Consider the following 23,345-nt stretch of genomic DNA (forward strand, 5'->3'; position numbering starts at 1 on the left):
GCCCCTTACTTATCTAGTTGCTATTACTTCCAGCGATGATCGCGAGGATAGCGATAATATGTCACAGCCGGACTCACGCCAGCTAAATGAGGATGCCGCACAGAAGCTCAGCCTGCAGGTTAGCCAGGTCTCGCTGCCTGGCTCGCCGGAGTACAGCAAATCGGCGATCAATCAATTGGAGTAAGTGCAAAGACTTGGCATTTTAACTATATTAGGTTATTAGGTTAAACCTAATCGTCAAGGATCATGTTATGGACGAAGTTTCAAGTTTCGTCCGATCGCGCTCAATTTGATTTGAGATTCAGTAATTCCACTCGCAAGTGTGGAAAATGGGTGGTAAACGATCGTATAAAAGATTTTTTTGTTTATCTATGTAAATTATCTTGAATTTCTCCCCCATTATCTTTATAATACTTATTAATCCCTATCATTGTTTCTCTTCTAGACGCACTAAGTATACGTCCTCGCTGCACAAGTTCTTCTTCAGTCTGGTGCACAAATCCCGCCTGGCCACCGATGTCTATGCGCTGATGTTCCTCTGCGATTTTGTGAACTTCTTCGTGCTGCTCTTCGGCTTCACCGCATTTGGCGTGAGTAGCTTAAATGTTTTTTTTCAAATCAAACCACTCTAAAACCTTGCTAATCCATACCAGACTCAACAAACGGAGAGCGATGGCGGCGTCCAAACCTATTTGGCGGAGAACAAGGTGCCGGTGCCGTTTCTGATCATGTTGCTGGTGCAGTTCCTGTTGATTGTCATCGATCGTGCACTTTATCTGCGCAAGGCTTTGGTCAACAAGATCATATTCCATTTCTTCTCGGTTATTGGCATACACATCTGGATGTTCTTTGTGGTACCTGCTGTGACGGAGCGAACATTCAATTCCCTCGCACCGCCGATTATATTCTACGTGATCAAGTGTTTCTATATGCTGCTGAGCTCTTATCAGATCAAGTCGGGCTATCCGAAACGCATTCTGGGCAACTTCTTTACCAAGGGCTTCTCGATGGTCAATATGATTGCGTTCAAGGTGTACATGCAGATACCCTTCCTTTACGAGTTGCGCACCATACTCGACTGGGTGTGCATTGATAGCACCATGACCATCTTTGATTGGCTGAAAATGGAGGACATCTTCTCGAATATATATCTGATACGTTGCACACGGCAATCGGAAACGGATTTCCCAGCAATGCGCGCACAGAAAAAGGCCTCCCTCTCCAAGCTAATAATGGGCGGCACTGTCGTTTTATTGATTGTCATCTGTATTTGGGGACCGCTCTGCTTGTTTGCGTTGGGCAATGCCGTGGGCACCTCGAATGTGCCCTATCAGGTGTCGGTGTCCATACGCATCGGTCCCTACGATCCCATTTATACGACCAATAACTACGATAGCATATTTGAGATTGACTCCAAGATGTATGGCCAGATGACGAATGCGTTCATTAAGAATAAACAGGCGTTGACCTTTATAGCTGGCTACGATGCCACCGATGTGGCTGCTGTCAAGCTGGCGGGCAACTCGCCCTCACTGTGGAATATTGCTCCGCCGGATAGGCAGCGCCTGGCCAACGATTTGCGTAACAGTAAGTTGATAATATTGTAAGCCGGAAATTGGATTATCTTTTATCAATATATCTTATAGATCACACGCTTATTGCGCGCTTTTCCTATTCGCTGACTCGCAAGGCGCCCGCCAAGGGTCTCAAGGAAAATGTGGGTGATGAGCACGTCATCAAGCTGGATGAAACGTTTGCGGGACGCACTGCACTTATCAATATGCTCGACGAGACATATGAGCAACTGGAGGGCAAGGTCAATAGCAATGTCAATAAGACCACCATTGCCAATGGCACCACCAATGCCAATGGCCCCACCAATGCCAATGGCACCACAAGTGCAAACGACACCACCAATGCGAATGGCACCACCAATGCCAATGCCACCATCCCAGCGAAAAACGCCAGCGAGGTGGTCGTGGTAGTGCCCAGCATGATACCCAAGTTCATCAAAGTGCTCAACTCGGGTGACGCGTTTGTTGTGACTGTACTGAGTGGCAAGGAGCAGGAGTATCGACCGTTGGTCATTAAAATGCATCGCGATAACGCAACCAATGGGCTCTGGTGGGAGATACGCGACTTTTGCTCTGACAACTTTTACACGAACACGCTTAAGGACTTGCCCTACAGCGATTGCAGCTCGGGCATCGTCATGTACACATTTAACGACAAGAAATTCCCATCGACCTTCAGTTTTCTTACAGCGGGCGGGTGAGTCACAACGCCTTCATTAAATATCTGCCTGATATCTAATGTATTTTTGTTTTCTTTTTTCCCTTTTCCAGCATCATTGGTCTTTATACTACATTCGTGTTATTGGCCTCGCGCTTCATGAAATCGTTTATTGGTGGCCAAAATCGTAAAATCATGTTTGAGGACTTGCCCTACGTGGATCGGGTGCTGCAGCTGTGCCTAGACATATACCTGGTGAGTTCTGGTAAGGTTTATAATTTGAGAAATGAAATTAATACTTTGATGATGCAGGTGCGTGAGGCACTGGAGTTCGCTTTGGAGGAGGATCTTTTTGCCAAATTACTCTTCCTGTATCGCTCACCCGAAACGCTGATTAAATGGACTCGCCCCAAGGAGGATTATATGGATGATGATGGCGACACCGATTCCATACCCAGTCGCATGAGCGTGCGTCGACCAGTCGAGCAGCTACAACAACATCAATATCAACAGCAACAACAACAATAACATAGGTCTAATCTAAATATTTGAGTTAATTAGAATCTTGTTTACGTATGTTTAGTACGTATGTTTCGTTAACGTAGGTTTCATAGTCCTTTTTTAAATTTATACAGCAATTAGTTAGAGATACAATATACAAAACACACACACACACACAACACCCAAATACACTTACAATTAATTACAATATTTATGTAGTTAAACTTTGTCAAGTACTGCCGTGTGTAAACAAGCGTGTAAACGTTTAAGAAAATTGTACACCAACTAATTAAGTAGTTAGTGCATGTTCTATAGGGCATACAATACATTTATGCATACTATATAGGAATTGTAACTAAAACCAACAGTCTAACTAATTTTAAGCAAGCGAAAAGTGTTGCAGTTTGTTAACTTAAAACTAAAATTGATTAGCTAAACGAATTGATAGAGAATTTGCTTAAGTTAATACCTAAGTCATATAAAAGATTAATAATATAAATAATAATAATGAGAACTCATATTCAGGGATTTTTAGCATTTTACAAATAACTTTATTGTAAAACATATAATTAAAATATGCATGAAGCATTCAACTTATTTGTGTAAGTTAAATCATAAAACATAATTAATAAATGTTTTATATTTATATATATATATATAAATATTTATATTTATATTTAATGTAATGTCTCATATATCATATGTAAATGTATTTCTTGTCGTGTGCGCAATCTTCAAGTTACATCAAATATTTTCTACGTAAATATGTATTTATGTTGCCTTAGAACACAAAACAAATAATAATTGATATTATGTATTGTATATGTTGAAAAGTTTGTTACGGACTAAACTATTATCATATATATATATATATATATCTGTGTATGTTGCATATATAAAAGCGTTGAATTTATTTCTAGGCATATCATATATATCATATATTGTTTTTTATATCGTATGCAATTATCAGTTGCTTTATTGTTAGACCGCAATTTCATATCAGAATGCAACAATAATAAAACGCTTTAAATGTGTTTGGCTTCAAATCAATATCAAAGTTATCTATTATGCCTTTATACTAAATACATATGCATATGTATCACGAATAGGCAATCTCCAATAAGCTATAAATTAAATACACACACCCAACTACAACTATACATGCTATTTTATACATACATATTAAAACGAATAAATAAATGTAATAAACTGAGCAAACACTAAACTAATTTTTATACCAAGCAACGAACAATATGAGCGTAAAACTAAAACTAACTATAACAAATAAATGTACCTATTTTTAGCGTTGTAATATTTTAATTAGCTATCAAAAATCATATAAAAAAAATACTTACTATGAATGCAAATAGAGAATCAAAATTAATTGTACTAAATTGTAATTGAATTTTTCGATTGAAGTAAACGTTTTGTAATCGCAATCCTTACCAGATGTAGGAATATATATTTTATATAATTCTGGTCATTTATATAGAAATTGTTGACCTTACACCATTTAATTTTTTTCAATACCTTAATTTATTTTTATTAACAAAAATGTAAATATTTAAATAACTTGAAATCCTCGGATTGCATAGTATGCTGGATTCAGGTGATGCGCGTTGAGCAATTGCGGTAGTGCGTGAATTTGATGTCCCTACTGTCCAGGCTGTTAGCGCTTTCGTTGCTCTGCTGGCGACTAAACTTGACCGCTGGATACACCTCTTCCCACTGGGATTCGCTGCGACTGAGCACGCCACGCCGTCGTGGGGTCGTAAAGGAGCTCTCCTCCTCACGTATTGCATTGACTGTGCTGTTGGTGGCGGCTTTGGGCAGAGGATTGTTGAGCATCTGTGTAACGCTCTTGGATAGACGTATGGACTGTATGCGATTGTAGCCACTGCCCGTTGGCTTATAGCGCTCCAGTTTGGTTGTTAAACGTGCCATTTCATTGCTCATCCACTCGGGTGCTCGCATGCTGAACCGACAAGCGTTGGAATTATAGTAAACAGAGCGAACCACGGCCGCGGTGCTTTTATAACCATGCTGCTTGAAGGTGATGTAAGCAGGGGGCATTGGCATATAATCGATACGCCTTGGCCGGGCATTGCATAAAACCTGATGCAGGGCTTTACAAGCGCAACAATTGCAAGGGCTCTCTAACAACCCCTGCTACTGACCTATTCACTAAGCCTTGGCCAGAGATGTAACAATTTTGGCCTGCATTTACCTGAAATATCGACATTTCAAATTTTTTGTGAAATATCTCCGGTAAATGTACGCCGATTTTCGAATGTCGTACCTCTTTCGACTCGTATGAATCAGGACTTTTGATTGCCATTAAAAAAATAAAATTCTAATTTTAGTCAAAATTTAACAAATATGGCAAGGGGTAACCTCACAATTTATGTCAAAAATGGATGAATTTATAAATCAAAAATTTTAAATGCAAATCATTTCCATATACCCTCACGATTTCAAAATGGCATACTTCTTCGGGATCGGCCTTCATCTAATTGAGATATTGACATTTTAAATTGTTTAGCAATATTTGATTTGAAATATCTCCTGTAAATATAGTTCGATTTTCAAATAATGTACCTGTTTTAGCACACGTGAGTTGCGGATAAATTATCTAAAGCTTGCCATTAGCTTTCACCAATCAGGACAAATAGGGAATAGCGCTATAATTTTGCCGACAAATCTCCGCCTAGTACATTTTGCCGACTGAGTTAATTCGCTTTAATTCGACGAGATTGACATCGGCGAAATTATGTCGTTTTCCACAAACAAAATGATTTATATAGATAACATTTAATTATAAACTAAAAGGACAAGAAGATGGTGGCACACATTAAAATAAAATAGAATAGGCTACAAATTCGAGCTACTTTGGATAGCGGTTTTAGTTTTTGGTCAACAAGGATATGCTGTACTATGCTATGTACAAAAGCCAAATAAAGGACATCGTCTTAGGACACTTTGCAATTGTCATCGTGCAAGTGATCCCCATCGAGCTGCAAACCGTCCTCGGCTGTCGAGAAAACGCCGCCCTGAAGCACTTTGTTAACAGCAGCCCGCGCCAAATAGCCCGTGGTCTCCGAGTAGGGCAGCGAATAGAAGGCGGTTAGATCCTCCTGCTTGTTTGGCACTGCCTGCTGCTCCGACGATTTCGGGTGAAGCTGTATATTGTTGTCCTTACAGTACATGGCAAAGGCTTCGGCAATGATGCCATCCAAATCGAGCGCCTGCTTGAAATGCAGCTCAGGATTCCTGTAATTAAAAGGAAACATTAGAGCATTGTCCCTATACAAAAAGGAATTTGGTTTACCGATTCAGAATGGTGGCCACAATGCAGAGTAGCTCGACGGTAATCTGACGTCGCTCCGGACGATCAATACAGATGAGCGTCTCCTCTACCAACAAATTGAAGGTTAATTCGCCGCGACTCATGCTTGTCAGCGTGGGTGTGGCTGGCAAATGATGACCCTGCGTCAATATGCCCTGTGGCGTTCGTTGCAGAATCTCCCAGATCTTGTTATAGAAGTGCTTGGGCACGCGGCACAGGCAGCCCTCCAGCTGGCGGCGCTGCAGCGTTGTAAGTCTGACGGGAAATAGTTAATATTAACAATTGAAATAATTCATGAAAATACGCTTACTTTTCCTCCACAGCCCATTCACTGACAGTGAGCACCTTCTGTAGGAGAATGCGCACTTGGAACGGCGACAAATTGTCCACGTCAATGCTTTGTTGCCCAGAGATTTGCAAATAGATGCGCATGGCTTCAAGCACCCAGCCTATACGTATTTTCAATATGCCCCGAAACATGGACGGATTTGTGGCTATAAGACGGCCGCAATATAAAACCACCTCCTGCTGCAGCACCGCCTGAATCACATTATATGGCTGCACGCTGGTATACATAACATTCTGAATCTCGGCGGGAGTCATCGGCTTATCGAAGACTGTTTCCTTTTGGCCAATGATGCCAACGGTTAGCTCCTTGCCATTAACCAGCACAGTGGTTATAAACGGACTGATTGAGTCCACAATGTGATGCAGCAATGAGGAACAGTAGCGCACGGCGCGCCAATAGCGTAACGATCCTGCGCGATGATAGAGCTGCGTCAGTGCCGTGCTCACGTTGAGGCCATTAACCTCAAAGTTGGAGCCCTCGCGATTGAGCAGAATGCCCCACAGTTGGCACAGGCAATAGATGGATTCAGTGTTGCGAAGCGCATTGATAATATCCGGTGTGGGCTTGCTGTCAAAGTGCTGTAAAAACTCAAGGGTTAGTCTAGGGAGCGGTAGATTATCCAACTGTTCGACTTACCGCCACGGAAATCTTCTCCTCAACATAGGTAAGCGCCTTGGGCACATCTGTCAGTGATTGATAACCTATATATTCGTGATTGATTTGTGAGAATGCATTCTCGTTGTCTGTTAGATCGTTTTGGTTCATGAAATCCAAATGCTCGATGCAGGAGCTGCTGATCAGATTCTGGAGTCGGCCGATGCGCACCTTCATGCCATCGCAGTAGCCCTTCTTGAGCATGGCAAGCAGATCAAGCATTTCCTTAAACTGCGGATCACGCATGTGCTCCTCGCGTATTAGCAGGCAGACTGTGGGCCTGCCGGACAGTCGCCAGTATTTGCCCACAAATTGCAGCTCCGTTTTGATATCGTCGATCAAAAGTGCCATGTCGCGATATAAATAAAAATCGGAGACCTCAAAAATGAGCGGATAGCAGAGTACGGTCATGCCGCAGATGCGATAGACTTTGCTGGTGCCGAGCGAACCAACTGGGCGTGAGGGACGACCTGAGAGGCCCACCTTGTGATTGACACCCAGATGCTGATAGACTTTGATCAGCTCCGTGGAGCTCCAGATTTGCACAGGTTCCACCTGTAAGTAATATTTATATATATATTGATCGGTAATATGAATTTTAATATGTTTCTCACTTACCTCATGCGGCGTTTGGGTCTGTATGCCATAGGTGGCCATCATGGCCTGCAGACGCATCGACTCGGCGATAAGCACAATTTGCACCACCAAATCTGTGGCGGTGCCCTGTAAGGATGCGCAGAAACACCGGTAAGTAATGATATTTAAGACACTATCTACTGGTATTAAGCAGTTAGAAAATGCATATAGCCAATTCTTCACATGGGAAAGTAAAAAATCGTACTAGCCAAATGCCAAGATGCATAAACAATTAGCATAACAATAAATAAAACAATTGGTGGCACAAAGGATGCTAGCGGAGAGTCAAACAGTGAGAGAGAAAGGAAGGTGGGAAAAAAGGTGGAGCATACAGGATAAGAGGTGTTGAGGACTTAAAACATGCCGGAGACACAAAACACTAAAGAGAGAGAGAGAGGAAAAATAACTGGTAACAAACTGTACAAAAATATATTACTTACAGCTAGTTTAAAGTATTAAATTGTAAATTAATAATCATTAGTTCAGGCAATTGTGTATAAGAAAATTATAAAGTTACAAAGAATAATGTTTAGCTTCATTTCAAGGCTGCAAGTCAGTTTTAAGACCAGCCGGTTCGAGTTCCCATTATAATAAAGCAATTCGACCCATACTTCAACTCAACCCATCAGAACTAACCGTACTATAACATTTTTCAAAGTACATTCTAGTATATTTCCAAGTGATTTTAAACAATATTTTGTATACAAGATTCCGCTGAAAAATTGACATGAATTTCTTTAAAATTGTTCGAACCAGGCCCACAAACTGCAAGTGACATCAATTTTTGTGGGTTGCAGCCTTGATATATTTAGTATATAAATGACATAGGTAATATTAATCCCAAATTTTGAAAGTTTTTGCCGTTTGAAGTGCCAATTTGTTGACTAGAGATGAGATTCTTAGCTCAGGACCCGCACAATATGACCACTAATTACCTGCATTGCATCCAATATTAGCGGTACGCGTCGATTCTATTTCATTTTCGTTTTGTTTTTTAGTAGAAAAATAGATATGTACATTTAATATTGGGCATTAAATTAGTGGAAACAAGTTTTAATTTTTGCAAATAATTTTTTTTTAGCAAAAATTTGCGGACTATTCTGCTAGTTTTGTTAAAGCATTTGCTTCCCGCAAAAAAAAAAAATTAAAAATGATGTAGAAAAAAATAAATCAAAAATATTAAAAAAATTTGACAAACTATTAATTGCTTGCTTTGGTGGTTAAGTACAATCGGTTAAGGAACAAGAAGCCAAACTGAATGCTACGTAGAAGTGGAAGAACCCAAGATCTGGTGAACCATTACTTACAGTGCCCGGTTTAGCCTATGTATAGAGCGTGTGTGGAAACAAAATATGCAGTAGATTTTTTTTTATAGACAAGAAACAGTACCGAAAAGAGTAAAGAAAATACTTTTGTTTTAGATACAAATAAGCAAGGGTAAATAATTTAACTATATACAATAAACACAGCCATCGTATCAAATAATATTTTTAAATATTTCTTTTCTGTTTTTAAAAAGCAACTAAAAGGCATATGTATTTTGTGTGTGTGTGTGTATATGTATGTATCCCAGCAGGAAATGCTGGGCTCTACGTGGAGATTAATTTTGATATATCTGAAATATTCGAAAATCTCAATTCTTAATTTATTTTAGTTTATAAACATGGCAACAACAAGAATACGACATTTAAAGATGATTTTATTTGTTACCGAAAGCTGAAAAAGCCATGAAGAAATTATACCGAGTATATTCAGACCTAAATTAAAGAAAAAAAAAACTATTTCACTATAATTATATTTCAGTTACCTTCTTCTGAAAGGGTTTTAAAATGTGTGAGCTATTAGTTTTAAAAAAAAAATGTTTAAAAAAAGAAAAGTTTGCCCTCTTTTAATCATTCGAACCGCAATATACAATTTCCTGCAGGGATGGATCGAAATAATGTCATATATATACTATACTATATACATACGCATATTTTCGATAAGTGCTTGGTGTGTGTGTGTCGCGAAATAATAAAATTTGGATAAAAAATGTGCAAAACATCTAAAAAAAAAATTAAATATAAGCGCTTCTTTTTTAACATAAAAGTTATAATTTTGACAATAGATCGATATATCGATCAGATTGAGTGCGAGTAATTTGTTGTATAGGAATTTGGGCTACTTACTTTGTTTTTATCATCGAAAGCTTTGCCCTGTTTATAATATTGTATGCCAACCGATAGAATTACAAATGTTTGGGGTTTGTTTATGGGTTGTGGGTATATATAGTTTTTGGTTTTGTTTTGGGTATTGGAGCAGTAGTAGTGTAGTAGTAATTGTTGTATATATGTGGTAGTAGAGAATGGACAAAATATATATATATATATATTCATATATGTATAAGTAGTATTAAACAGCCAATTCAATTACTTAACCCAAAGTACAATAGAAACTAAAGAAACATTACAAATTAAATCGAATACCAATTAGACAGCGAACACACAGCAGACACAGAAACGCAGCAGCGGCGCCGGCAGTTAGCTGAGCCCTTATCCCCCGGATCAGTGGTATATATTAATGTATATTTTTGTATTGCCCCTCACACCCAGTTACCCGCACCGTCCACAACTCACCTGAAAAGCCGAATAACGACCGGCGCGTCGTGGTCGATTATAGCTGGGCAGATAGCGTCTGATTGGATCCAGTTCGTTGATGTGCAGCAGTCCAGCGGTCAGCAGCTGGGCAATGATGAAGAATGACTGACCCCAGAGGAACAGCGACTGGGATGGCGCACGCATATAGGAGCCCTCGCCATCTGGCGCATAGTACATGGTGACCACTGGATCACCATTGGCATCGGTGTGCAGACAGCGGCGCAAATCATTCTGAAACTCCTCAATTTGTTCATTGTTATTCTTAAAGACACCATCGATTATCATCGATATGAAGAACAATGGCCACTCGCACTCAACACCCTCAAACTCCTTCAACTCGCCGGCCTGATAGTAGCGTCGCGTTTTGTCCTCCGCTTTGCTAAGAAACCCATCGCGTGTAAAACGCTTGAACCCCATTTTACTGCGCAGCCGATTGACCACATTCTGTTTGGTCTGCTCCACCAAGCGATCTTCATGCGAGGCAAATGCTGGGAAGGAAAGCGTTAACAGCAGCGATGCATCCACGCCCTGAAAGCGAGAAGGTGTTTGAACTTCGAATATATGTCGTAATTTTTAAATATGCACACACCTTCGAGCTGGACTCGCGCGGCAACATGGTCTCAAAGATGCTGCGATTACGATTGTGCGCATCAATGTCCACGTAGACGACGCTCCATGAGGCGCCTTTCTCGCCGAACAAGTTGCAGCCATTGATGGCCTCCAGTGCGGACTTGGCCATGCCTAAAACAAAGCACATTAGCATGGGCCAATATCTTAAGAGTGGACTTACCTATAGAAGACGCGTGAATTTCGGGTGTGCCATTGTTGTACTTGGAGCCACGCTCCCACATGCCAAAATCGGGCGTGCGATAGGCACGCTCCACATAGTAAACCAGATTCTGCACAAAGGCCACCTCATCGTGAGTGTAAATGATCTGCAGGCCCGAGGTGATCATCTGCACTAGAAATAGCAGATATAAGGAGACCTGTAAATAAGCAAATGGTGGTTTAGGAGATTAGGTATTCCGGCAAGAAGCTTCTCCCTACTTACGCAATCGATTTGCAAATGATTGTAGAACTCATCGGGATAGATCTTTTCGCCCGTGTGCAATTGGAATTTGCTATGCAGCGCATGCTGATTGGACTGACGCTGCTTAAAGAGCTCCACGCGCGATGCCTGCTTAACCCAGCACTCCAGAATGCCGCGCATGCATTTGACCGTGCTCTGGCCGAGCTCATATGACTTGCCGCGATCATCATCGATGCGTCTGTACGCCTGATACAAGCTCCAAACGGCAGCAGCACAATATACACTGTCACGCACCGAACCCACCACCTGATCGGTGCTCATCACCGGAAACAGGCCTGTGATGGGGCTCTGATAGCGCAGCAGCTGGCGTTTGACTACAGGAGGGGAACAAAACGTATTGAAGTAAGATGAATATAAATGTTTTATAGTTTGAACCAACTCCCTACTTTGCAACTCCATGTAGCCGGACTATGCTTCCAATATTGGTATGTCATATATTTTTAAACTTTTAATTATACGAAATTTAAATTTTCAATTGCCCTTAGTACTGAAAATATTGTAAGTCGTAAATATTTTCATAAACAAGATTCGGGCTAAATTTGAGTCCAAAGGTTCTTATACTTTGGACCTAGGTCTTCCTCAAAAGGTTTTTTCTTTATGTTTTGCGGGAAATTATTGGAAAAGACAAAGATAATATTTGGACAATTGGACTATTTAAATTTATAGATCTAATATACTCGTTTTTAAATACAGAGTGCCAAGACTTGATTAGTAAAGTGTCAATGGCTTCAGCACGCATGCTTACGCCACATGCTGTGGGGCTTTGTTGACAAATGCAAATAAACAAACCCCAAATGTTTGCTTTGGAGAGAGAAAGAGAGACAGAGCGAAGGGAGAGAAACCCCGCGAGCAACATATCGAAGACGCTAGCAAAATGTCTGCCGATATTTTGCTAAATGCTTATAAATAGAATCAAAGACGCGACGCGATGAGAAGCAGCGTCGTGGCAACAATTGATGCTAAATTGGCTGCCCTACACAGACGCCTCCAAGGTTATATAAAATGAGGGCTGTACGATAAAGATTGGTGGTTCCGCCTAATTACGCTATTTACCGATGCCATAGTAAATGTCCAGCTGCTTGACTGTGTCTTCGTAGTTGATGGTCTTTAGAAATTGATCCAGATTGATGTCCTCCAAGCTGTTGTGACGCCCACTTGTCGATATGCCACTGTCTGTGGCTCCTCCGGCAGCGCTGCCGCCAGGTGTTGTAACTAATAGGCCGAGTCTATAGAGAAATGTGATTGACATGTTAGTAGGAATATTGAAATAATTGTATTTGATTTTAATACGCACGATTTCGGCACATTACGCATTGTAGTTGACTTCAATTACACGTGATTTGTGGCTTTAATTACCAGCATTCATTAAAAAATGTATACGCTAAAGAAAACTATACCCTTCAAGAGTCAAATGCGAAATGCAATGAGACCAGTTCCTCGAACAGAGATGTGTTCATTTAAATTAAGGTGGCGGCTCTTTCAGATAAGTTTTGTGGTTGAGTGTGACGTCAGAACTTTTATAAACATATTGCATCGAAATTAGAGTGATGTGTTATCATTGATGCTAAAAATTAAAAAAAACAAATAAAAACAAAAACAATTGTGTTAAAATTGATATGTTTGACATTTTAAATTAATCCATACCTAATTTTCGAGCTCATTTGATTAAGCGCCCTAAATATTTCTAATCTCTCTCACGCTTTTCGCACACTGTTAAAGGCGAGCTGTGAGCGTAACCTTGTGATTTCTTAGCATTTATCATTGTATGGTCACCCTGTCTTTAGAACAGCTGTAGGAAACAGCTGGTGGTTCTAAGCAGGTTTTAGTGTTTTTTTCTTGGCATGTCGCACCTTTGATGGACGGGCGCAGGCAGCTGCTGTCGCTGTGTCTGTCGTTGGCATTAACTAAATCATAATCATCATCTATCAGCCGACAAGTGAGATCATCGCGCAAGCACTGCCCATTGTTGGCCGTGAAATGCAGCCGTTGAAAATGTGAGCGTCTTGTAGAAAGTGTGTGAGCCAACGAATGTACTTAATAGTCTTATAAAGATGCTGCAACTGTTAATACTCAATGCGCTGCTTATGCTGACGCTGCAGCTGTGCCAGAGTCTTGCCCAAACGAACCCGGACGCAACGAAGCATACGCTGACGTTGCCCAATTTGCCGTCCGATCATCTCGTACGCTACCTCAACACGTTTCCCAAGCTTAAGCGCCAACTGTTGTCTGTTAATGCAACAACCCGAACGGAATCTCGTGCCTGCTGGGGGCATGAGCGTAATTGCAGCGCCGAGGCGCGTTTTCAAACGCCCCACTGCCCTGGCGACCATACCGGCTGGGTGCAGAGCAAGGAGGCGCAGGTGCAGACCTTCTACTACCAGGCGGACTTTGGATTTATACAACAGCAGCTCGCTGAACTGATGCCCCAGTGCTTGCCTAAATACCTGACAGACTCATCGCTGGAATGCACTCGGTATCTACGCTTCTGTCGTGGTCGAAATCTGCTCATCGATCTGCGGGATCTGCCGCAGCGTAAGGAGCGCATCCGCTATCATATGGATGTGCTAAAGCCCGGCCAGATTTTGGGTCATTGTGAGCTGAATCGCACACGTCTCAATAGCGAAATGGAACACATTGGGTCTGCACTTCAATCGTGGGGACCGGAGCTGCGAAATTTCGATGTGCTGCCACAGCCGCTACTGGAGAGTGGCGCCTGTGATCTGGTTTTAAATGTGCCCACATTCATCATGAAAATCGATGCCACGTACAATATGTATCATCATTTCTGTGACTTTTTCAATTTGTATGCCTCGTTGTTTGTGAATCAATCGCACCCGGCTGCATTTAACACAGATGTGCAGATAATCATATGGGAGACTTATCCATATGATTCACCGTTCCGGGATACCTTTAAGGCATTTACGCAGCGGCCTATTTGGACGCTGAGCGATGTGCAGGGCAAGCGTATATGCTTCCGGAATGTCGTGCTGCCGTTGCTCCCACGCATGATCTTTGGACTGTTTTACAATACGCCCATTGTAAGTGGTTGATGTTTACCTTAATGCCTATCAAAACCTAATCCAAAATGCCCCATTGCACTTATAGATTCAGGGCTGCTCCAACAGCGGTTTGTTTCGCGCCTTCTCCGAGTTCATTTTACATCGCCTGCAGATACCCTTCCAGCCGCCACTGCCACAGCGTAAGCTGCGCATAACATATTTATCGCGTCGCACAAAGTACAGACAGGTGCTCAATGAGAACGATCTGCTAGCCCAGTTGGATGCCAAAGAGCAGTACGTTGTGCGGCGTGTCTCATACGAACGGTAACTTTTTAACTCAATATTCCTTAAACTGTAGTTAACTTATATTTACCCATATAGTCTCTCCTTTACCGAGCAATTGGCAATCACGCGAAATTCCGATATACTGATTGGCATGCATGGGGCTGGGCTTACGCACCTGCTCTTTTTGCCCAATTGGGCATGCCTGTTTGAGCTGTACAACTGCGAGGATCCCAATTGTTACAAAGATCTGGCACGTCTGCGTGGCGTACACTATGTCACCTGGGAGCAACCTGATCTCGTATATCCCCAAGATGAGGGTCATCATCCGGAGGGTGGCGCGCATGCCAAGTTTACAAACTATCGTTTTGATGTGGATGAATTTGAACATCTAGTCGCTCAGGCGGCTACAAAAGTGCGCGCGCACAAGGATTTCCCTCAGACGGCAACAACAACACAGCATGATGAGCTTTAGTTTAGTTTAGCGCTTTGTGATTTTTTTAACCAATGCATTTATTTATTTAAACTTGAACTGGTATTATCGATACAATTATATCGATTACCGATAACATGTACTTGGCGCGAATTTTCAATGTGGCAGCTCTTAATTTATGTCCATTGATTTATTGAAATGTGATGTGGCAACGCTTGCAAATCAAATGAATCGAGACAAGCACGACACGCAAGCATACAGCAACATTACTATCGATGGGAATCTTCGTTGCACTGTGGCAACTCTTGCAAAATCATATGTTTTTTATATTTTTGCGGCACAATTAGAAATTTACGTGAACTGCAGTTTAAACCCAGATACTAAACTATGGATGGTGCAAGTGCTCTAGAGTCTGGCGATAATCAGATCTACCACTACGATGCGTACGTTACATCGGATAAATGTTTCCCATCAGCTCCGCTACACATATTTCAAAACTACATGCAGCAAAAGGCTTGTAGTCCCCACACGAATGTCGCATCTCTGATACATATTCCAGATAAGGATTCGTGGAATTCCCTGCGAGCTGGCCTGCATGTAATGACTGCAATATTACCAACATTGTTGGGCATCACGTTATCGCAGCTGCTTTGCCAACATTTGCCATTGCGTTCAACGCGACGCTTCCTAATGGAGTTCCTGCTGATTGCCACGCCCACAATATGCAGCAACACGGTGACCAGTGATTATAATGAATATTTTTGTGCGTTAGCTGCCATACTTATTGCCTTTCTGCTTTGGCAGTCTGGCATTTGGGGCAGAGCTTCTGCAGCCGCGACTAGTCACTGTTACAAGGTTGGTCAGAAGCCTTCGGCTATTACGCTTGTGCGCTCGACGGCGTATGTGTGCACTGGTTGTGCCATTTTGGCAATTGATTTTAAGGCTTTTCCCGTTGATTGGCGAAAAAATCGTAGATATGGTGCATCATTAATGGATGTGGGCATTGGCATGTTTGTCATGACAATGGGCGTGGTGTCGCATCGTTCCCGGCATTTCGCTGATCTGAAAAGGCTGTCCAAAGTTGTGGTGCAATTGCTGGGAATAGGCTTGTTACGCACTATTGTCATCACAATGATAGACTACCATCAGGATGAGCACGAGTATGGCCAGCATTTGAATGCCTTCTTTTTGTTGGGATTCACAAAGCTCCTTGGCAGCCTTGCCAGTATGCTGGCTCGCTCCGATCAGCAACTACTCCCGCTGTCCATGGGTGAGTATACAGTTGGCTAGTACTTCAGCTATAGCTAAACCTATTTTCAACAGCTATTTTGGCGCTCCACGAGCTTCTGTTGCAGCTGGGTCTGTCGGACTTTGTCATGTCGGATGCGGATCGCGTTGGCTTTCTAAAGGCAAATCGTGAAGGCCTTAGCGCTCTGCCTGGCTGCGTAGCGCTTTATCTGCTCAGTATATGGGGTGGCGAGTGGTATAAGTCAATGGATAAGCTTAACTATAATCAGTTCATTGCCAAGCTGCGCAATATGTTGCTCGTGGTCATTACAACCTGGACGCTAGTGTGTGTCAGTGTCTTCCTGTTTGGCATAGCGCGTGTGACCTTCAACGCAGGGTATGTGCTGTGGTTGTTCAGCATAGGCACGACAATACTGTTTCTCTACTCGTTCCTGTTTGAGTTCTGCCTGATGGTGCCAATGGCAGAGCCGCTTGAAGACAAAGCCGATGCGTCATTAGCAGCTGACACTAAACCAGCTAAGCCAACAATTTTGCCTGCCTTTGTGGAGACAATTAATATGAACGGACTAACCCATTTTATGCTCTCGAATTTGTTCACGGGCCTTGTCAATTTAACGCTGGAGCCATCAAAGCGCAGTAGTACAGAATGTGTGACAATCTTATTGCTTTACATGCTGGCTAGTTCCGGTATAGTCTATGTGCTATTCCGCAAGGGTATTCGGATTGCCTAACGGCAGCTGTGGCAATATTTGTTGGAGTTAAAAGTACAATCGGCCCAGCTTATCTATTGTATATACAATCGGCCCAGCTCATCTATTGTATATATCATCAAAGAAAATATTTTTCCAAAAGTAATGTAATATTTTGTATAAAAAAAGTATTTTAATTAATCTTATATCTACTCCTTCAACTTGCTTAATTTATTTTTCAATTTTCAAAATTTACTAGCCATCTGCACCATATAGATGTTAAAAAATAATATTTTCAAAATTATTTTGTATAACCTACAACACGTTAAAAACGTCTATTTGAAGTGCACATAGGCATACAGAAATTTCGAATAGCTATGCTTCAACCCAAAATATCAATCATTATTTATATCAGTGCCTCTAGTAGGTCGACAGCGATTCGAATGGCGTAACTTGGCCGTTGGGCATGACCAGAAAGAGGATGACTGGTTCTTTGGCACCCGACATTTTAGAAGGGGCATGTTCCACATCCGAGTTCTTGTACACCTCGTAGACGTGGCAGCCATTCTCGGAACTCATCAAGCGCGTCCACAGCCATTTCTGTCGACAATCATGCAGCTTGGTTTTCAGGCGAAGATATGCTATGGAGCAGGTCGAGAGCGAGCGCTTCATGCGCTCCGGTAAGGTTGGACCGCCAGCGACCTGACGAGTATCGCTCACCGGATGGGCAAAGTCCACGCGTGGCGTGCGCAGTCGTGGATAGCTTACGGGCTTGCCTATGGTACACTTGGATCTCTGACTGGACGTCTTCGGTGGAGTGCTGCATACGGTTGGCGATTTCCACTTGGCCGTCGACTTGGCACTGGCATATTTACTCATACTGCTGTTGCTGTTGCACTTGGCCACCTCAATGTTGCCGCATATTCCGCTGCAAACGGAAGAGCCACTGACCTTGGGACACAAAACCGGAAGAGTGGTCGCCCCCGCTGACGGAGCAGAAGCCAAGCTTTGCCCTGCGATATGGGAATTCAGTTGATATAGCAAGCAAATTTATGTGTGTCTGTGCTTTCATTACGCATGGCAGCCATATCGAGCTGGTGGTATATTTTGGTTGCGCCTGAGTAGTACAGAATGCGATCCAGCGCCGTCATTATGACCTCATCCGGATATGGGCCCAGTGCATCACTGAGCGGCGAAAGGTTTGTCTGCTTGTTAAAGCAGGCAACGACCTGTGGCCGGTTTTGTTCGCAGCCGCAGCTATCATATGTCTTGACGGGGCAGCAGCTCATTAGAGAGAGAGAGAGAGAGAGGAGATTTATATTTCTTTTCAGCCTATTTCTAGTTATAAAAGTAATTGAATTTTATTACTTCGGGTTTTTCGAAAGAGCTTGTTCCGAAATATATGAATGTCACACTAAATTTTAAGCGCTGGGCTACTCAGCTGTACACACACACACACACACACACAAATCGGGCAACAATAATGTCCAGTTAAGCGCACCCCGGCTCCCCGCGGGCAGATGTCAAAGGTGCGATATCCGGCTTAGCGCTGGGGCCTTCAGTACGGACTCAAACGCGTAGGCGTCACAAAAGATAAGATTTCTATTAAGGAAATGACAGAAATTGCGCGCATTGTGTGTCCACAGACACATAGACTCAGCTAAAGGCCCTTTGGATCTCAGTGGCAGGGCGGGAGGAAAAGCAGGATATTTAATTTAATGACGCAAACAAAGCTGAAGTCAAGGATAGGCCATGGGACAAATGCCAAGATGAACGCTGCGGGCGGAATGGGTGAATGGGGCGCAAATGACCAGTTCTTCAGGTGAGTGTATTACAGGGTATATCAGCTATGTTCCAAATATCCAAAACGAAACTATTTTTTTTATTAAATTATTGATAAAGTTTAATGGAGCTTATGGAAATATTAATTCAAAGAACACAAAAGTGTACATTTAAAAAAGTCAAGGGATTGCCAGAAAGTAAAAGCATTTCCATTCAGTGTGAGATGGAGCTTATAAAACATATAATATTATTTAATTTATTTAATGGATGTTTCGAATATAAAAATTATTTCCATATGTGTGAGGTAGATCTCACAAAACATTTAAGGTTGAGTGACTGTTGCAGTAGTCAAATAGTTTTCATCATCAAATTGATCATATATTTATTTATATTACTATATATTTATTCTATTATTATAGAGACTATATATTTATTTTTTATATATTTATAGAAAAATCCTGATAGCCAAAAATGCTTTCCTTAATCATATTTTTATTTTCAAAAATTGTCTTTGCTAGTAAGAGCATTTAGAATTCGTCATGCTTAGGTTTCTTATATTTGATGGATTTTTTTTTGCTTCTTGATTGTTCGTCCAATGTAATTACAGCAACAGTTTCCGCTGTTGATGCGCCTTTGGCCAACCTGATGCGCTTTTAATGCTATATCCTGGCCCAGGACGTCAGCATTTCGTGGCTGAATGTTATCTGATTTGGCCGCACAAATGCAATTTCCTGCAAACGCAACCCTTTTTAGCCCTGACAATTTACTCTTATATTGAGTTAATAGTTTTGAAGTCAAGGGGGGAGCTTGGCACAGTAATTGATGTTGTACGTGGCTGGCACCGGGCGGGCAGGGGTACTGAGGGAACTCTGGCACACCTGTTCGCACATACGCGGGGGTGGCTTTATCATTGGCTTTGATGACAGATTATTTTCATTAGCAAAGCGACGCCGTTGTCCATTTGGGCAGCACGTGCCGCATAAAAAACAAAAATGACAGAAATTTCGTAAAAATTATGAATCGTTAATTATTACGTATTTTCATGTTTTGTTAAACATGACAAGGAACACACACTCACACAGAGACGGACATGAACTCCCCAGCTGATTGATGTGGCCAACAATAATTCCTCCTCTTTTCCAGCTGCCAATTTGCTGAGTTTGTAGTATGCGCTGCAAATCGGATTTCATTCAGATTGCTTTTACAAAAAAAAAAGAAGAAAATAAATAGAAACCAAGTGTGTGTGTATGTGTGTTTATCGTATGCATATGCATAAATAAAGCCCATATGTGTGTGTGTGTGTGTGAGTGGGTGTGCGTGTGTGTGCGTGTGTGTGTAAGTGGGTGTATGGGCGTCTCAATCACTGTGAAGAGGCTTAGTGCGCACCCTGGGGAAATCGCTTAAGCCGTTCATAATGAGTATTATGACTGCGCCTGTCTGCCTGGCTGGTTGAACGCGGAGTCTTTGGTTTGGCTAGCAACAAAAATGGCATTGAAATTCGCAAAAACAACAATCATAACTGGAGGCAGGCATAAAATGGTACAGCATCTGCAAATCAACGTTACTATATACCATTGTCTTCCATAGCTCTTTTTCATTTTTGTTTTATTTTAGAATTATTTTCATAGCGAGCTGGCAAAGGGCATTCAGACAAGGACCTCCTTTAACTAAGACTATGTTCGGCTAACAATAAACATTTTCAGCAGTCCAAAAATACACCAGATTTTATTATACTCCTAATATTTTTGTCAAGAGGTAGAGGTTGGACGTGTGTGTCGAAATCGGCCGGATTGGATCACTATATCACATATTAAAGATCTCTGCCATATTAATGGTCTCTCAAAAATTAAGTTCTGGTATGAACAAATTTTCTTTGCTTACTTTGAAATACTTTTTTATTTCATTGATTTAATTTATTATTTCTCCTTGTCTGAACCTGGTTAAACAATGCAATCTTACGAGTTTTAAGCCAGTCTATATTAAGCCAATCTATACTATAGTAAGTTATATGGTATTTTATATCTAACATTTATATAGGGTTCCTTAAAGCTTGCCAAATATTACAGTAAAATTTGGTATGAACTTAAATGTTCTTTATCAATCTATTGCATAGATATTAGACTTTCTTTTGGAATTTATATAATTTTTGTTAATTTATTTAACAAAAACATATGTATTCCATCTACATAATACATATATAAAAAAATAGTACTAAAATTTCGAATTCCTTTCTATTTCCAGAGTCATAGACTACCATACATCCCCAGCATCGATTATAACATTCAACTTGTTTGCGGGGCAACAACAGCTTATATCTGAGCCCCCATCTGAGCAGAGCTCATGCCACAGTATAAACAAAATGCTTATCGAACGGAATTTTTATCGCAGTTTAAGTGTCATGGCAGCAGGAAGCACCACAGGATAACAGAATAGAGAGAGAGATAGATATTGGGTGGGAGGAAGAGAGAGCGGGCGATTCTCTGCAATTTGTAGGTACAATACAAAACCCATATTTGTCGAATGCTTTTTCAATGCTTTTAGCAAGCAATTGCGCAATTTGTCATGCAATCGATGCGAAGCCAAAAAAGTGTTGAGTGAAAATAAGAAAAGATGGAAACTGTGTGGAAAAGTCAGTCAGACAGAGCCAAGTGCAATGGCCAAGGATACACAAAGGAGCTGGAGATGGAGCAGCAGTTGCTATGCGAACGCAACTCAATTGCGTCGCTGTTAAATCGTGTGGAAGCTGATATGATTATGCGTGCCCATGGCTACCAGCCATGGCCAACGGGGCCAGCCACTAGCCGTGGGGCATGCAACATGCGGCAAGTGCAGCAATTAGTGCCAAAGACATATTCGACTGTGCAGTACAGCTCTTACTCCGCCTCACTTTAAGGCTACTTAACAACAATCAACAATCGCATTATGTGATTTGAAAAACCTAAGCGCTCTACTTAGTGCCTGGAAAATGGTTGCTGGAAAACCCAAAACCAAAGGCACAAACATTAAGAAGATTAATTCGCAAAAGCTGTTGTTGTTGTTTTCTCTCTCTATCTCTCTCTCTCCTTCTCTCTCTGTCTGAAATCTCAGATAACGTTATGCATCATTGTGTCAAGGAATTGACAAATCTTTGCCCAGGCGGCAAAAGAAACAGGAAAAAAACGCCCATCTTTGTAACGTCGAAGATTAAATATCCTTTGGATCACATGGCATAGAAGTGGTTTATTTCTTTGTTAAATTCTCGTTCGCTTGTTGCCATTGGAGCCAGATAATATACTTGTCCGATTTGATATGGTCTGGCCAATAGCTTAGATACATTTTGAGGCTCAAGATTGTAAAGTTTGTTCAAGATATTTTGAAAAACGACCTAATTATGAGAAGATTTTCCATTTAAATGGAGTATTGTAAAGCTCGTAATAACCAGCTCTAGATAAAAAGGTCTATTAAGCAAAAACTTAATTTTCGATAAATGACATAGTGGTCCGATTCGGATAATTCCCAACTGAGCGCCTAGTTTATCAAGAAACAGACATGCAGACTATATCGATTCAGCTGTTAACACTCTTCAAGAATATATATCTTTTTTTATCTGTTTTTTATGCGTTACACATTTCATGACAGAATGGTTATGCCCTCTATTAGAGTGTAAAAAAACTGACACTGAAAAGAAATTGAAACAATTTCGTATGTCTTGAGTTGAAATGCGAAACTGGAGCAGCAAACCGACTTGCCTGGCGCAGCTCCGTAGATTCGGCACTCAAAAGCAATCATTAAATCACAAAGTTTGCCTATGTGTGCATGTGTGTGTGTGTGTGTGTGTTTGCACCCATTTTACAACAAAATAAATGTAAGAAGTTTGATAAACTCAAAAAAAAAAAAAAAAAACAAGTAAGCATATTGCAGTCGGCTGTAAACGACTGCGTTATGCCTGTTCACAGTCCAGCAACAGCTCAAATTGTGCTATCTGCCAGGCTTGTGATTATAAAAGCCGGTCTGTGAGATCGATTGGAGGAAACCTCCGCAATCTCCTCCGCATCCAGACTCCTCTAATTCTACGTCTACTTAGAAGGCGCACAGCCTGTATATTTATGACGTCCCCGATTTTGGGCACTCCTAGGTCTCTTTGCAAATCGGAAGTTCGCATGTACCAGGGGGCACCAAAAGTTTTTCAGAAGAACTCATCAGTAGACTTCATTCCAATAGCTTTAAAATTGTGGTAAATATAGATTTTAGTCTTTTGCCCAGGAACTAGAGCACGTAGTTTCAAGTCGTAACAAAAAAAAAAAAAAGAAATTCTTTAATGCGAACAAAACGAATATACTCTTTTTTACTTTTTGAACAAGTATAAAAAGCAAAACAGCTAGAAAAAAACTGAAATTCGCAATAGAAAGATGTGAGACAGGACGTTGCCCTGCTTTGTACACACACGCACACACACACGCGCACGCACACACTCTTCCACAGCTAACCC

At 41.4% G+C, this 23,345-nt stretch overlaps 6 protein-coding genes and 1 long non-coding RNA gene across 13 annotated transcripts in view; 4 read left to right on the forward strand and 3 right to left on the reverse strand.

Moving 5' to 3' along the window:
• The window catches only part of Piezo (piezo), a 41,750-nt gene extending 37,683 nt beyond the window's left edge, over nt 1-4,067 (forward strand). Inside the window, exons 25-30 of the mRNA XM_064683148.1 lie at nt 34-180; nt 446-590; nt 654-1,587; nt 1,647-2,271; nt 2,346-2,487; nt 2,545-4,067. Coding sequence (XP_064539218.1) covers nt 34-180; nt 446-590; nt 654-1,587; nt 1,647-2,271; nt 2,346-2,487; nt 2,545-2,760 — 2,209 coding nt within the window. The 3' untranslated portion in view covers nt 2,761-4,067. The remainder of the gene's footprint in view (nt 1-33; nt 181-445; nt 591-653; nt 1,588-1,646; nt 2,272-2,345; nt 2,488-2,544) is intronic.
• Nucleotides 4,068-4,211: 144 nt separating this feature from the next.
• Nucleotides 4,212-5,141, reverse strand: LOC135428992 (uncharacterized). Its single transcript, XM_064683146.1, has 2 exons — nt 5,033-5,141; nt 4,212-4,960 (listed from the first exon to the last, which is right to left on the reverse strand). The coding sequence occupies exon 2, from the start codon at nt 4,810-4,812 to the stop codon at nt 4,339-4,341; it is 474 nt and encodes a 157-aa protein (XP_064539216.1). The 5' UTR covers nt 4,813-4,960; nt 5,033-5,141; the 3' UTR covers nt 4,212-4,338.
• A 387-nt stretch (nt 5,142-5,528) lies between these two features.
• Nucleotides 5,529-12,881, reverse strand: LOC135428986 (probable phosphorylase b kinase regulatory subunit beta). 5 transcript variants are annotated; one of them, XM_064683132.1, is made up of 12 exons: nt 12,739-12,881; nt 12,498-12,670; nt 11,406-11,758; nt 11,145-11,340; nt 10,944-11,095; nt 10,334-10,882; nt 8,654-8,689; nt 7,701-7,805; nt 7,065-7,637; nt 6,390-7,006; nt 6,062-6,334; nt 5,529-6,003 (listed from the first exon to the last, which is right to left on the reverse strand). In XM_064683132.1, exons 1-12 carry the CDS (start codon nt 12,756-12,758, stop codon nt 5,703-5,705), a joined length of 3,348 nt encoding a protein of 1,115 aa, XP_064539202.1. In that variant the 5' UTR covers nt 12,759-12,881; the 3' UTR covers nt 5,529-5,702. The 5 variants fall into 5 exon arrangements, with proteins under 5 accessions (XP_064539202.1, XP_064539203.1, XP_064539206.1 ...); XM_064683133.1 differs by lacking the exon at nt 8,654-8,689 and adding an exon at nt 9,026-9,040; XM_064683136.1 differs by lacking the exon at nt 8,654-8,689.
• On the forward strand, nt 7,732-12,499 carry LOC135428995 (uncharacterized). Of its 2 annotated transcripts, XR_010436362.1 has the most exons (3): nt 7,732-7,829; nt 10,310-11,869; nt 11,930-12,499. It is a non-coding gene; the product is annotated as an uncharacterized LOC135428995 (long non-coding RNA). The 2 variants fall into 2 exon arrangements; XR_010436363.1 differs by lacking the exons at nt 10,310-11,869; nt 11,930-12,499 and adding an exon at nt 7,890-8,124.
• Nucleotides 12,882-13,227: 346 nt separating the features above from the next.
• Nucleotides 13,228-15,300, forward strand: Eogt (EGF-domain O-GlcNAc transferase). Of its 2 annotated transcripts, XM_064683141.1 has the most exons (4): nt 13,228-13,438; nt 13,496-14,482; nt 14,550-14,767; nt 14,825-15,300. In XM_064683141.1, the coding sequence occupies exons 2-4, from the start codon at nt 13,496-13,498 to the stop codon at nt 15,198-15,200; spliced, it is 1,581 nt and encodes a 526-aa protein (XP_064539211.1). In that variant the 5' UTR covers nt 13,228-13,438; the 3' UTR covers nt 15,201-15,300. The 2 variants fall into 2 exon arrangements, with proteins under 2 accessions (XP_064539211.1, XP_064539210.1); XM_064683140.1 differs by having other exon boundaries at nt 13,229-14,482.
• A 138-nt stretch (nt 15,301-15,438) lies between these two features.
• Nucleotides 15,439-17,301, forward strand: PIG-Wa (Phosphatidylinositol glycan anchor biosynthesis class W a). Its single transcript, XM_064683142.1, has 2 exons — nt 15,439-16,428; nt 16,482-17,301. The coding sequence occupies exons 1-2, from the start codon at nt 15,546-15,548 to the stop codon at nt 17,135-17,137; spliced, it is 1,539 nt and encodes a 512-aa protein (XP_064539212.1). The 5' UTR covers nt 15,439-15,545; the 3' UTR covers nt 17,138-17,301.
• A 95-nt stretch (nt 17,302-17,396) lies between these two features.
• Nucleotides 17,397-18,508, reverse strand: LOC135428991 (uncharacterized). Its single transcript, XM_064683145.1, has 2 exons — nt 18,171-18,508; nt 17,397-18,108 (listed from the first exon to the last, which is right to left on the reverse strand). The coding sequence occupies exons 1-2, from the start codon at nt 18,382-18,384 to the stop codon at nt 17,516-17,518; spliced, it is 807 nt and encodes a 268-aa protein (XP_064539215.1). The 5' UTR covers nt 18,385-18,508; the 3' UTR covers nt 17,397-17,515.
• Nucleotides 18,509-23,345: the final 4,837 nt, after the last annotated feature.

This window comes from Drosophila montana, unplaced genomic scaffold (genome assembly GCF_035044405.1).
Source record: "Drosophila montana isolate Dmon_TW-CO22-7 unplaced genomic scaffold, ASM3504440v1 contig_2582_1, whole genome shotgun sequence".
Classification (NCBI taxonomy): domain Eukaryota; kingdom Metazoa; phylum Arthropoda; class Insecta; order Diptera; family Drosophilidae; genus Drosophila; species Drosophila montana.